The 15,118-nt window shown below is 42.5% G+C and overlaps 1 protein-coding gene across 1 annotated transcript; it reads left to right on the top strand.

Moving 5' to 3' along the window:
• The first annotated feature begins 742 nt into the window (after positions 1-742).
• On the top strand, positions 743-14,650 carry nedd1 (NEDD1 gamma-tubulin ring complex targeting factor). Its single transcript, XM_088923733.1, has 15 exons — positions 743-1,083; positions 3,741-3,884; positions 4,593-4,687; positions 5,505-5,621; positions 6,498-6,638; positions 6,883-7,112; positions 7,337-7,538; positions 8,247-8,433; positions 9,209-9,349; positions 10,401-10,445; positions 10,835-11,028; positions 11,238-11,376; positions 11,621-11,780; positions 12,564-12,630; positions 13,116-14,650. The coding sequence occupies exons 2-15, from the start codon at positions 3,749-3,751 to the stop codon at positions 13,218-13,220; spliced, it is 1,959 nt and encodes a 652-aa protein (XP_088779859.1). The 5' UTR covers positions 743-1,083; positions 3,741-3,748; the 3' UTR covers positions 13,221-14,650.
• The last annotated feature ends 468 nt before the right edge of the window (positions 14,651-15,118 follow it).

Here is a 15,118-nt window from a genome sequence, read left to right on the forward strand (position 1 = left end):
AAAATAGTTTTTAATCCAGCACATCACCCATCAGATCAATGTTGTTTCTCCAAGGTTTTTAGGGCTAGTAATTGTACAGAAAGCGATGCTGTGGCTTTATTAGTCAAATCTGCATTAATACAACTGCAGTGTCTGCACTATTAATAGACCCCAGGACAGGCATTCCCATTTGAAAGACTGAAACACTGCCCAATAACTCAAGCTGTGAAGCATTGTTTTTTTATAACAGTATCAAACTATATACTATAGATCACTACATAAAGGCATCTCAAAATCGCACATACTAAGCACAAAATAACAAGGTACTAATAGAAATATAAAATCCATAAAAAAAAATTCAAAAATGAAATACTAGGAAAATGAACACAGAGGACTCAGTCTTCACCCAGAGGGAGAATTTTATAATGCAGTCTTGATTATGGTATATAGAACATTACACTTTTCCTCATATATACCTACAGTATGTATAAAATATAAAGCAGGAGTTTTATCTACCCATCAACAACCGCGTAACCGCACCCCTGTTAACACAAACAACGGCAATTCAAACGAATTTACTACAGTAAAGTACGAAGTTACTACAAACGGATTTCAATGGGAAAACAAACAGACGTTGGGCGAATCGCACACGCTGGTAGTATGAACTGCCAATGCATTTAAACTTTGCGGTACTTTCTGCAATACAGCGTTACGGTATGCGAGCGTCAGATCGCATCTGCTGACGTAGACGAGTCTGTGCTTTGCAAGCCGAGAGCCAGATGCGCTGAGCTCCCACCCGGCCAGTCCTCTCGGGAGCCGCACGGTCGAGTTCGCCTCTTGGCCCCGCCGCGTTGCCGTAGCGGCGGGCGCCGCGGAGCCTGCAGGCGCGGAAATTCCTGCGGGGGGCCGGAAACTTTAGTGCGGCGTTGAACAGAGTGAAGACTGAAGTGGCGAAGAGAGAGAAGGGTGGCGAAGACAACCGTGGAGTAACGCAAAACCACCACCCCCCGCGCCACAAAACCATAGAGGGACTGGACCTGCTGTGCTGCAGGAAAACTGGGGGAGGGAATAAATACCACCTGCTAGTCGAGGGAAGTAGCCAAGGTAAGGGTCCTGGTTCTGGGGAGTTCGAGTCCGCTGCTAATTATAGGATAATCCTTGTCAAGTATGTACACCTACATAAACAGCAGACGTGAAAACCTTAGCGAAAGGCAACGAGTTGCAAGAGGGCGAATCGTAACTGTGTGCAAAAAAAAAAATAAAAGCTGACCAGAAACTACTTATTTATTGTTAGGTTGTCCCAGCAACAGTTGGTATTGATATTGATAAGCCTGCCGTTTTGTTTCAATTAAATAACAGCAGCTGATGATCCGAATTTAGCGGGTCCCGCTTTAATGCTGCGATTCACGTTGAAGACTGCGGCTCGATATTGGCCTAATTGTCTGTATTGCGATTTTCAAATGTATCTGTAAACGTGACGCATCTGTAGATATTTCCCAGTCTCGCTGTCAGGTAGACTTGTCATGCTGGATTTAGCTGCGATTTATTCACGTAACTGTATTCATTTGATCTGTGAGTGAATGTATAGGTGAAACCCACATAAAACTTTATTTTCACATTTACATGAATAATACGAGTTTCTGGCCACATTAAATATGCTTTGTGGTATTTCTTATTTTAAAAGAATTCCGAAGTTTGCCATGCGGATTTTGAAGTTAATAAATACGCTTACAGAGCTGGAGAAAATGACATTTAGACAAACACCTTGAGGCGGTTTGCAGAAATAAAGCGTGCATTTTCCTATTATATTAACATTACCATTACTTTACTTTATTAACCCTTTACAATTTCTTGCATTAGGAATTATCTTTTCGCATACCCCAACTTGCTCTCCATGAGACACACAGACAGGGAGAGAAGCTTGGGGTCAGAGCGCAGGGTCAGCCATTGTAAGGCGCCCCTGGAGCAGTTGGGGTTAAGGGCCTTGCTCAGGAGCCCAACGGAGTAGGATTCCTCTGCTGGCTGCGGGATTTGAAACGGCAACCTTCCAGCCACAGGCGCAGATCCTGAGCCACAGAGCCACCGCTCTTCCCCATATTGTATTATATTGTAGACTTCTTGAATTATTTAGGCTGCATGATGTTGCTACTGTACATGTGCACTCTTAAGAGCTTACTTTTGAAAATGGTTATATGCAATGTAGTTTTAGGACAAAAAACTTAAGGAGCTTTAAATGATCTCTTCATTCTGCCTGTGCATTGAGGCAAAGGCACTTATCTAATCCTGGTCACTAACAACATCGGCATTGAAAAGAGTTCTGTACACTTCACTGCATAGCTCTTAATATGTCATGTTAGCCTGAATTCTGTCATTGTCCAGTCCTGTGCAAACAGCAGTCACTGACAAGCTTGCTCACTCACTGCATACTAACGAGGATGTAAAGCACTGTACAAAATAATTTGGTGGTGAGGATAGTTTCATGATTGGGTACCTTTGAGTAACACTCACCGACAGAGGAACAGACATAAAACCATGATCTTAATGAAACGGTGGTTCTGTTGCCAACCCCACCTCAGCAGAATCGCAGTAATAAGAGCATGTGTGGTCTAAATTATTCCTAGGTAATTGTTGTATGATAATAACAGTAATGATAAGGGGGTTAGGAGAACATTGTTCTTGTAGCCTTTTTCAGCATCCCACAATTACCAGTAGGTCATAGCATTTGTGTATGTATTTTCCTGTTCTTTCAAGAACAAGGTTTCACCAAGGGTTGAAGGGACATAAATATGCCTTTTTAGTGTTTTAAGTATGCTAATACTCCACATTTATGTATTCAATGTCCGTGCTTGTTTTCAGTCAGGTGCCAGATTCCCAGTTTTTACAATTGTGTTTGTATTTCTGAGTGCTTTTGCCTTCTGTAGTGCCTCTGTACATGTGTAGTTTGCCCCTCACAGAACTGGGCAATATTTCCTGTTGTTTGCAACCTTTCTCACCTCCTGGTTAGCCAGCTGGACAAGAGTGCTGATGTGCACACTGCTGGGCAGCTGTAGTCATTGCAGTTCCTAACAAACAGCCCATCACCACTTTGAAGGGCATCAGCTGTGCAATGGCATCACATTACACAAAAACTGCAGTAGTGGCAGTTCGTGCGACGTGAACGTGGTGGTTCTGTTTTATTTGCAACTGCTGTAGGTCTGGTAGAAATTTCTGTATGCGCATTATCGCTGGCGTGAGGTGTTGCTTGAAATGTGTTTTAAAATCATTTTTCATTAACCAGTTAGCACTCAAGACCATACCTTCTGCAATAATAGTGTTCCTTTCTAATATTATAATTTCTATACTTAAAACACTCCAGAAACAACCAAGTAAATGAAATGAAAGCTGTGTTCCACATGGCCAAGTTATAACATGGGTAATTCACTTATTGTAAAGAGTTGGTAATTTGAGCTTGTGCAACACAGTGCTTTAAATAATGATTGCAGTATTTTTTGAAAAGATGTTTCAGGGCATGTTGACATTGCAAATCCAGCAGCTTTTTTTATATGTAAAACAATTATCATTTGACATTCTTTGCAAAACTGAAAGTCCATACTCTTTTATCCCAATGCTTCAGTCTTTGCCAGTGAACATTTCCTTTTCAATTTCCCAAACTCGGGCATCCACTTAACTAACTCAGCACTGTGATGGCGTGCAATCTGTGAGATGTGCTCTTCTGTAGTCTTCTCTCTCGGTGCTCAAGTACTTTGCTTGTGATTTGGCAGGTGCATCCATGGATGAGGCCATTCGACTGGTGTCATCCGGAGACGATGTGAAGATCTGGAACTCGAGCTCTATGACGGTAGTAGAGCAGTTCAACCCCCACAGCATCACTCACCCTGTGTCCCGAGTGTGCTGGAGCAGCAACAGTATCCTTAACGCACCGGTCAGCACAGTCTGTTCATGCACTGACCAGTTTGGGTGGACATTTCTCTACAGCCGGACAGTGGGAACAGTGTAACACTGTGCTCTACACCCCTGTGTGTTCAGCCACGAAAGGAGCAGACTGTGCACGTCATGTACAACTGTGTATAAAGCACAGCTCCACTGCGCTCTGAAAGAAACGGTGAACTCAAATTGTAACAAGAAAAGCAGTATGAGGTAGGATCTACTATGCTGTCTGAAATATGAACTGAAACTAAGAGGATAAAAGTTGATTTGATGGTGATTGAAACATTACACATCAGCTTAGTATGAGGGCTTGTTTTATGCTGGTGTTTCAAGCGTATAGATTTACCCATGCTGTACATCATTGCAAAAAACTCTGAAATAGGAAGAATGAATCTGAATGGAACAAAATCCTGACTACACAAATCATGATGCTGTCTAATATCAGTGTTACAGTCTTGCACCACTACAGATCCTGATTCATGTACTGTAGTTCAAAGCCTATTTTTGAGATTTTGTTTTTTTTTTCCTTAAATAAAGTCTTAAGCTATCTTAGAAGCCAGTACTGTTTTTATGTGAATGTATCAGTCTAAGGTGTAGAGGTCATGCTTGCCAGTGCAGTGTAATTGCCGAGTTCAGTTTCGCAAAGCGTAAGCTTGTGTGTTCAATGGCCTTGACTTCCTCCTCAGATCATTTCTTGGTTAGTGCCAGTGCCAGCGGGGACAAGCTGGTGGTGTCGAGCTGTAAGTCTTCTCCTGTCCCAGTGCTGGAGCTTGCTGAGGAGGTGAGTCTGGGACACTCTCCCAGCTTCTGCAAAGCACTGTCCGTCACAAAGGTGTTTCATGAGCTAAGCAGCCACGGCTGCAAAGGACTGTGAGGTTCACTTATTTATGCAAAGATTATACCTTTTTAATCAGGGTCATGATAACAAAATGTAACTACAGAAGGTAGCTGATGCACGAAGAACTTGGTGCTGATTAGGTAGAGGACAATATAGGAAAAAAGACCAAAACGGTTAAAAGGAAGAAGGCTAGTTAATGTCATTGTTACTGTCCGCCACAGGCTCTAGACTAAATAGAAGAGGAAGGTGAGGTATTGCATCTGTCTTCTACAATCTCTCATTGTAGTGAACGGTCACTCCCCATAATAAAAGTTATACTTTTATTCTGTATAAAGTTTTAATCCATTAGAAAATTCTGAGTACAGAGCTTTTACCTTCATCTACTTTCTATTTTCAATCTGTAACTCTGCATGTCGAATGTGGAGTTTGTTCTATCTCTTTTTTTGCACTAATTGATATATCTGCTATTTGAAAAATGATATATTGATAGTAAAGGTTTCACCCCCATCCTTAATGCAGACCGTATACTGTAATGGTTTAAACAATTTTACTGTCCTCTATGCAGAAATACTAAAAATGTATTTATAAAAGTACAAAGAAAAAGCCGTTGTGCTGCTTTGTGTTCACTTTCTGATGGTTCCTTACAAAACTTTGCCTCTGACAAGACTTTGTATGCTTAATGCACAGTCTCTGATGAAAGGGGCTCCTGCTCGACTGGTTCAGGCACAATGTAGGAAGACCTTTCCTTTCCTGTTTTCAGAAAAGGCAGACGCGTGTGAGCCTGAACTCCACATCTCAGTTCATGGTGAGTGGTGGCCTGGACTGCACGGTTCACATCTGGGACCTGAAGACCAAGAAGCTGCATCGCTCCCTCAAGGTATGCTGTCTAACAGGAGAGCTGCGTAGCCAGCCTTTAGGACCAATACAGAGAAAAAGGTGTGAGACCCAACAGCAGTGTGTTATACGCAGCCGTATATTACTGGTATTATTACTGTGTTCTAAAATCACAGGGTTTTCCATGTCCACATTGGTGCTGTGAGTTCACTGAGCTGGCTCAGTGTTGCACTTTTCCACGGGTAATGACATTGTTGGTTTTGTGCCACTGTACACTGTACGGAGCCAGTCCTGCAGAATATGCGAATACTGCATCAAGCCAAGTGAGGGGAAGGGCTGTGACTTAACATCAGAGGCTATCTCATTGGAGTTTCCAACTGAAATCTATTTAAGACAATATGAATGACATAAGAAAAAATGTCAATTTGTGAAGCTTAGGAAATTTAAGTCCACAATTGCGAACTGTCCACTAGAAATAAAAATGTCCACTTAAATGTTCACATCAAGGGTAGTTATAGATTTAAAAACATGATTTTAAAACACCAGTGCTGCTTTTTTAGCCAACCCATAAGCATTTGCTTGTTATACAATGTGAATGACCTTTGAATTGCATTTTCAGTAATGCGATTTAGCAGTGTCGCATTACAGTAAAACTTGCAACAGATGTATTTTTTTAATGAAAACTTTGTAATAACTGCCATTTCAGCTCCTTCCAATATGTCTCCACGTATGTTTAACGTCTTACTGCAGTCTTTAGCAAAAATGTCTAATAATCCTAAATGAACTGATAATTTTATGCTGAAAACCTACATTTTCTGGATGCCTATATGCCTTATCAGTAATAACACCTTAGTTGTATAGCATGTGTCTTTATGATGATAATTTTTTCACGGTAGCAATGCTGTGTGTTTCTTCTCAGGACCACAAAGAGGAGGTTACTTGTGTGGCCTTCAATGGAAGTGACAGCTACATCGCCTCTGGCTCAACGAGCGGCGAGATCATTCTGCACAGCATCACCACCAACCTCTCCAGCAAGCCCTTCGGACATGGGCCCAACCAGGTGAGCCTTGCAGGATTGTAGTTGTCTGGCTTGTGTAACTTAGAATGACTTGTTTTGCTTCAGTCTCTTAGTATTTGTCTGCCTGTAGGACAGACTCTGTCTGAGACTTTACACTATTTTCTAATTTACTCTGCGTTACTTTTGTGCCATTTATCATTTGATGTTTCTCCCATTTCCCATTAAAATACATTATTGTGAAAGTACATTTGCAACAGATGATATAAACAGCTGTCACTCTCCGCAGCCCATCCATGACCTGAAGTACTCGTACTTTAAGAAGTCCCTGCTGGGCAGTGTGTCTGACAGTGGCTCTGTGGTGCTGTGGGATGCCAACACCCAGAAAGACCAGCACACCTTTGAGGGGGCGCACAAGGCCCCTGCATCTGGGCTGGCCTTCTCTCCCGCCAATGAGCTGCTCTTCGTCACCGTGGGCCTGGACAAGAAGATCATCTGCTACGACACCTCCAGCAAGATGTAAGACCTCCAGCGGAGCTGGGCCTGGATCTGCACAGTGCAGTGTAGTATCCGCGGGGGCTGCACTGTGTCAGAATCTACACCCTGCTAGTTTTCTTCCGGAAGATAAATGCGGAGTAGCAGCAGAACGTTGTGCTCTGCCTCCCCTCCCCCCCCAAATTGTGTGAACTGAAGTTGACTTTTTTTAGTTGAACGAAAAGAGCTCCCTTGCTGTGTCCCTGCAGTGTCCTGCGCAGCCTGCGTGTGGAGTCCCCTCTCACGGCGATAGACTTCATGCCAGATGGCGCGGTGCTGGCTGTGGGCTCGTCCCAGGGGAAGGTGTACCTCTATGACCTCCGCATGCTGACCTCCGCTGTCAAGACTGTCGCTGCACACAAGACCTCTGTGCATTGTCTCCGCTTCCAGAACACCCCGTCCCATCACAAGGTACGCCTAGACAGATCACTCTGGTTTGCGTGGGTTTCTTTTTTAAACTTTAGCATTACTTAACGGGATGTGCAGTCTGGTGTTCGTTTCAGGTTAGTTACCTGAAGTTGGAGCAGCAGTCGATGTAGCGAATTGAGCCCAGGTGTAGGGGAAATGGGTAACACCAAAAAAATAATTCGGGGACAAATCCAGTAGCAACGTCAAAAGCCGGGCGGGTTCAGTGACCAGGAGAACACGTAGAGCGGAGCACCAAGGGGAGAACCTCAGACGAGCCCGGAAGAAACACAAACGGGATCCGGGGCCGATGGAAAAACAGTAGGAGGCACAGGGATGATCAAGACGGAGCTCCAAGACTAAGCAGGGGTGCGGTGCGGAAACTGGTCTTACATATTGCGAGCAGGTGGCGTAGATGTTCCGCCACAGCATGTACAGTCATTTCAGTGGTAGATGAGAAGGTGAAAGTTGCCATGGAAACATTGGGCATGTGTTCCGGTGTGAGCGAACATCACTCATATTTTATTTTTCTAAAAACACGTACAGAGTAATTCGTTTCTTTCTCAGCGCTCGGTATCACTTCAGAGATTACTAAAAACGGATGCCTAACGAAAATATGACCTTGATCTTAATGTTGGAGTGGGACGACTGCCGGAATCTAATCACACGTGACGCAGGATCTAATGTTACGCCTGGGTTTTTTTTTGATTGTAGTCTGGGAGCAAAGCGCTTTCCAACAAGACTTCCACCGCCCAGTCTGCTCCCAACAAGAGAGCAGCGGTGAAGACCATGGACAACAACGGCCCCAGCAGCCTGGCCACCTCCCCGGCACCCCCGCCCCTCGCTGAGCCCCCCCCCGGGAGCAGGGGAGACCGAGGAGACGGCAAGGCCGAAGGCACAGGTCAGGGGCTTGGGCTCCGTGTTCACCTTGTGTCTTTCCGTTCATCACGGTTAAAATAGTGTGACTTGCTTGTCAAGATCCCACCCCCCCACACAAGCAGTCCTGCCTGCCTCAGGTTGCACCGTTTCAAACTAGAGTTTGAAGGGTTGTAAATCTTGTCCTTTGGGTGACCTTAGCTAAATTCTACAAACTGCTTACGTTCTTCTACTTTCTATAAATGAAAATAACTTGTGTTAACATCAGTCCGCTACACTTTTTTGTCTGTGGTTTCTGAGACACTTCCCACCTTAAAATGAATCGGTGGCTTGAGAAACGCTAACATGGTCACTGAGAAGCCTGGGTGTCTCTATGATAAACCATCAAAACAGTTTGCTATTTTTCTTTTTAATTGGAGATATCATCCGCCATATTTCAACTAAACTATACTTCCTGTGGGGTACTGGAGAAGTACTGTTTACTCCAGTCAGCGTTGTGGTACTGTTTATGGTAGTGACATGTGGCAAAGCTGTAGCATTTAGTATTGGTAATATTTCATCAAAGCTGTCCATGTTCATGGTTAGTAATGCCAGCACAAAGTTTAACTGGAGTTAGGCAAATTCATTTCCAATATTATCTGTGATTTATTGTAAGAGAACTTTCTTGTTCAGTATAATACTGTATTTAATTATCGGTGAAAAATGAACAGAGAACAGTGGTATATAAGTCCAAATCCTTGCTGGTAGTGTTTCTGAGCTGTGGAGTGGCCGTTCAGGAGTCTCTGTCCGTGTTTTCACAGGAATCCCACACAGCACTAGCCTGGATGTCTTTCCTTCCAAAGAGACAGAGGTACTGAGAAGCTCAGAGAAGGTCCCCAGCCTTGACAGGTTCAACAGTGTGGGGCGTAACAGCCTGGATATCTTCTCGCCTGTGAGAGACGGTAAACTCCAGTTTATTTGCTGCAAAATGTTGTTGTTTTTTTTCGTGCTGCGCATGTGCATGTTTATTTATAGACTTCCCTAGGCATTGTCTCAATTATGCCGGCAGTTGTTATTCACCACCACTCTAAATACATGTTTGGTTGTGGTTATATATTTCTATAGAACAGTTTGTCCAAATTCAGTATGTTACACACATTATTGAAATATGATCGGCCTTGATTCTCACGTTGCAGTAACCATCTTCTGTAATATTATAAACCTAATCCCGTTCTGTCTTCTAATTCAGCATGATGTCATTCCTAAGTATTTCCATACCAATCCAGTAAAGCTCTATTAATAATTAAATATATAAGAACATGTTACAGTGCAGGACTGGCATCCTGTCCATTGTGTAGCTTGGCTTGCACTTGTTGCTAGGTTGTTCCAGCTCCCCTGCAACCCTGTATTGGCTAAAGCAGTTGAAAGATGGAAGGAATGATGGATGTTAAAATGCAAGTGAGACCATGAAGCTAAGTCCCAAATGCAAATGCCTGGTTTAATGTTATTGGTGTATAGTATATATAGTGTGGTTTGGGATTTAGTATTACTGTGATACAGCCCCAGAGCCCAGTGTTTCACTCTGGCTGTGGGATCTCTGTGTAGAGTTTTGCCAGGTGATCTGGTGTCCTTTCACCTCCCAGACACATGTCATGTCAGTACCTTTCCCACTGTGTTTCCTGTGGTTTTGGAATAAGGTGTGGCTCGCTTCAACCGCTATGTCAAGAGCATAATGGATAGTATATTATACTGTATGTATGTGCTTACTGGTAATGGATGGTATATAATAAATAAAAAAAACAATCTTAATATGTTTTCAAAGTTGCAAAATTGAGGAGTGTGATCATTTGTCTGATTTAGAATACTAATCCTACAGAAATTGAATTTTCCATATTTGAGTTTCTGAGCCATTTGTGAATATTGTATTTTTACAGAGTGGGCTTGTAAGGCAGTTTCGGACTACAGCGGTTTAGGCCTGTAAGCTCTTCTCTCACTCCTGTGTGTTCTTTTTAGATTACAAAACTCAAAAAGCAAGTGGAGACTACAAGAAGGGAGATGGTATGTACTTACAAATTCGTAGGAAATCATATTGCACGTTCAGTCTTGATATTTTATTCAAAACCTGAATGCTTAAATTAAAGACATCTAAGGGTAAGATATTTTACAATAAAGGACAGCAAAAACTAAAGAGAAAAAACTAAAATATATTGATTGCATTAGCATTCAGAATCATAAACAAAATGAGAAAATTGTGCTGTACCTCTCCAGGCTTGATTTTACATTTTTATGTTCAATCTGGTATCGGTGTCAACGCTTCAAAATGATTAAACTCAGCAGTCAATTTAATTATTAAGAATGCAAGTCAAATAGAGGAAAGAACACGTACTGTAAAGTAATGTCAGTTAGGCACGTATGCAGTGATCCTGTGCTCTGATCGTGTGCCGCAGTGCTGGACTTCCTGTCGCAGTTCTCCAGCACCCTCCCGGCTCGCAGGACGCCTCTCGGGACCCCGGGGGTCCAGGGCTACAGTCCCATGCAGGTGTTTGATGACTCCCCCAGGCCAGTCAGGGAAGAGGAGGAGGAAATGACCGAAAAGCCCAAAGCTGGCAGGCCGGAGCCAGTCCTACACGATACTAAACAAGTAAGACTCGGTGAAATTGATCGTCCACTCTCCAATCAAGACCGGCACACTTTCAAGTGAATGAATAAAGCTGTGATGTAACTTCTTATGAAAACTATTAACATTCACGGGGAGAGTTTTTTTTTTTTCTTCCGGCATGAAGGCGAAAGGCAGCAGCACGAGCATTTCAGATCTCTTCTGACACTCTGTTCTTTTGAACTGCGATGCAGGCGGACAAGATTGGCAGCCCGGGTTCTGAACTGAGCCCCCAGCATGCCCGGACCTCGGAGCTCAGCCAGAGGAGAGGGAAGGATGTGCAGGCTGAGCTGCTGTATGACACCCCAAAAGGAGCCCCTCCTGCAGCACCTAGTAAGAAAGAAAGAAAGCAAGCCCTGAAATGCATTATGGGATAGGTATCACAGCCCCAACTCTAATATCTTAAGCGTTTCTGGTGAAATCATAGAGTAAGATCACCAGTATGCACTCTTTAGGTAATTGTCACAAGAAATCACACACCCACAATGGACGTCTTGTCTGCTTTGGTCCCCTGTTTCTGTGCTTAGCTGGGCATGATGCCGTCTTGTGTTTACTGTGCGTGTGCTCCTCGTCGCAGCTCCGGCGGCGTCTTCGGCGGTCGCGGCGGGACTGGCTTCCTCCCTGTCCGAGAGGATAGCGGAGTCCATCGGCGGAGAGGGGGGCGGGGCCCCGCCCCTCACTGCCATCCAGATCCACTTCATCCGGAACATGATCCAGGAGACGCTGGAGGACTTCAGGTGCCCCGGAGCCGCGCGAACGCTCGGGACTCTCGGAAATTGAAAACGACCGCAAGCGCTCTGAGCAGCGTTCCCTCTCGGCGCCGTGCGCACTGAGCAAGCTGGGCTTCGCTCACACGTGAAAGTCAATGCTCGGAGCAATTTAGGGACGTGTTACGTGTGGGCGGGCTCAAAGCCTGTGTAACAGACATTACAGGAAGGCTCGATACACTTCTAACTTCCTTTGCTTTCAGAGGCAATGACGACTGTTTTCCACATCACATCATGTCGTTAGCAGCTGGCTAGTTTAAATTCATTTGATGCAGTGATGTTTGCTTGGATCCTACTTTTTAGTAGAACTAGAACGTGGAACTTATCGTATTTATAAACAAATGTCTGAGTAAAAGTAAGGATAAAATAAATTATGAATTTAGAGCTAATTGAAAATCATAGCAGTAATATGCTTACTAGTGGTTTTCATCATTAAGACATTTTTATTGCCAAACCTTTAACAATCGAATGATAATGGAAAGTAAAAAAAAAAAACTGACATTACAGCACATTTTATTTACCTACTCTTGGTCATATTTTTATTCATAGCTGAAGACCTAATAATATGTTCCTTAGTAAAACTTTAAAACAGGCACCATTATGCATTCCTCTTAAAGGTATATCCAGTGTTTATTATTATAGTCTGAGATAATCTGGGATTGTTTTGAAATTAACAGTAAAATACAGTCTTTGAAGGAGGTAGAAGGTTTTGGTCATAGTTCTTAACTTTTATATTCCTTTTTTTTTCTCCAGAGAGGCATGTCACAGAGACATTGTCAATCTGCAGGTTGAGATGATAAGGCAGTTCTACATCCAACTAGTAAGTGAATCAAGTTAATATAATGTTATTTATAGAAATTAATTTGTTAAAAGATCCCTCCATCCAAGCTGCTATACAATGTAAAAGTAGTGTGATGTAGTTTTGAAATTATTATAAATAATTAAAGTGTATTATTGATAAAAATATAATAATTATTGCTGTAACTAGCATTTTCAATTATTAATAAGCAACTCTGCCCTCTCTGTACAATTGTATATATTCTGAGACTATTTGCATTTTCAGTAAAATAAGAGATAAGGTTAAATAGGTGGGTATTGTTGCAAAATATTGCTAGCACTGTTTTCCCGTAAAATTTCATTCATGCTGAAGCTCAAGGTACCCTTTCGTTATGCGGTTAGTTTGCTTACTTGAAAACCTTATTCTGTTCTTGATTGCCAGTGACAGTAAACATTCTGTGCTGCTGTTCTTTCATGAACTTTTTCTCTGAGCTTTTTGCTCGATTTTGCTTGTTTTCTGCCCTGTAGAACGAAATCCATTCCTTGATAGAGAAGTACTCCGTGACGGACTCGTTGGTAGCGGAAATCGAAAGACTGAAGGAGGAAAACAAACGACTACGAACCAACTTCTGAAACCTGGCTCACGCCTTGGGCCTTGAGTCCTGACTGACCGGCAGGGAAGCACAGCAGCCTCTCTGAGTGGCAGAGCAGCTTTCCAAAGCGCCCCTTGTTCCTGCACTGGGAGGGGTGCTGAAATATGCAATAGAGGGGACCTGCCCCTTTAGGCTGGTCTGCTCCTTTTCTACAGACTGTCTCCCCTATTACAAAGAAGAAAGAGGACATGGGGGAAATGCTGGCTTACACCACCAGGGTTTTTATATTAGCAGTGTAATTATTCCAGTAAGGTGCTCTGATTTTTAACTTCAATAACAAGTGCCTTTGTTTAATATCTGTAGTGTTTAAAAACACTTAAAAAAGGACCGAGTTGAAACATCTGTTGGTTCTCATTAAATGCACAAGTTTCTCTAAGTGCTTGAGAAATAACTTTTTAAGATGGCTGTGCAAGAGACCCCAGTTCTCTGTATTGTAAGGAGAGCCTACATTTACTCCCCTCTCTACCTCTCTAGAACTAGAGCTCCTTTCTGTTTTATACTGTACCTCATTCTCATGCATTAGTCAGTCTGCTGATGCCATTAACTAGTCTAAGTTACAATCTGAGAAACCTTTTATTGTTCCTGGAGAGTGTATATATGATCTCTTTATCCTAACCTAACTGGTGATAGCTATTACTTAAGTTAGGCCATTTTTCACTTTGACTGGCATACAGTATAGACCTCAGGATGTGAGCTATAAACTGTTTTTGACAGTTTTCTTCTAAGATAGCAACCGAAAGACAGACGTTAACTCTTGGGAGTCTTTCAATTAAGGTGTAATTCTCAACTGAGTATTACACCTTATCTTTTTTGAGTTATGTTTTATTGATCTGGAAGATTTGCTAAGGTAGAGTTCAGCAAGCGTGTGTGAAAACCTTGAAACGTTTGTCACTGATCGTTTGAATGCAAGTTAGGCTGATTGGGAGAGATGCTGTGCCAAACCAGCAGTTATTGTCACCTCCATGATTTATCTAACAGAAGATGATCTCCATTACGGGCTTTATCTCTAAGCCTGATGGTGGGTGCACTCAAAACAAAATTCTTTAAATATTAAAAATGACTAATGCGCTAATGTAAGACCTAAATCCCTTATGTTTTTGAAAAGTGGAAAAGTGAAAAAGGAAAAGGGTTGATTGGAAAATACAAATGCACAAATATCTTCTGGTTTAAAACCGGTACTTAGAAATAAGGTGTACATACTCTGGGCTTCTTCAAGGTTTGTATGCATTATATCACCCGTTGACCTTAAAACTAAATTTCCAGTTGAGGAATCCACTTTGAGGCTACTCCTATCCAACAAGGCAAAAATACACTTGCCAAAAAAAAAGCACAAGCTTTCTTACATAATTTATCGTATCAATGCAAAATGCATTTTTAAACACAGCAATAAAATGTCAGTTTACTAATTAATGTACTGTGTCATGTGATTCTTGTAAATTTCTTAAGTGGGAAGAGGATTTTTACAAGAGGGAAGCCTTTCTCTTTTTCTACAGGATACACAGACTTACTGTTACCATATTACAGTATGACACTTACAAATCTGCTGCCAACTATTACAGAGAACGATTTAATTGGGACCCAAGTCTTCATTTACCAGGGGCTACAGCAGTGAGGACAGAGGTTACCCCCCCTACTATACTAGCTCAAGTATTCTGCACTGGTTTGTAATGTAGAGATGTGGAGTCTTTTTGGTCATTTTTTATGAAAGTAAGAGGCTCAGGAGAACTATCAGCCCAGTTTCTCCTTTCAACTCTTATGATAAAAGGGTAGAACTACACATCACATACAAAGCCATGCAGATGCCTTTATCTGTAGCCAAATCGTATACATATTGCCTAATATTCCAGCACAATCAGTCACAGCAATAGTGTTTGGGGA

Source organism: Atractosteus spatula, chromosome 8 (genome assembly GCF_055471065.1).
Source record: "Atractosteus spatula isolate fAtrSpa1 chromosome 8, fAtrSpa1.hap1, whole genome shotgun sequence".
In the NCBI taxonomy this organism is placed as follows: domain Eukaryota; kingdom Metazoa; phylum Chordata; class Actinopteri; order Semionotiformes; family Lepisosteidae; genus Atractosteus; species Atractosteus spatula.

Bases quoted from the DNA above. Each gene is read 5' to 3' on its own strand.
- nedd1 (XM_088923733.1), top strand. From the start codon at position 3,749: ATGGATGAGGCCATTCGACTGGTGTCATCCGGAGACGATGTGAAGATC. The intron at 5,622-6,497 runs GTATGCTGTCTA...GTTTCTTCTCAG, and splicing joins AGCTGCATCGCTCCCTCAAG to GACCACAAAGAGGAGGTTAC. The intron at 8,434-9,208 runs GTCAGGGGCTTG...GTGTTTTCACAG, and splicing joins CGGCAAGGCCGAAGGCACAG to GAATCCCACACAGCACTAGC.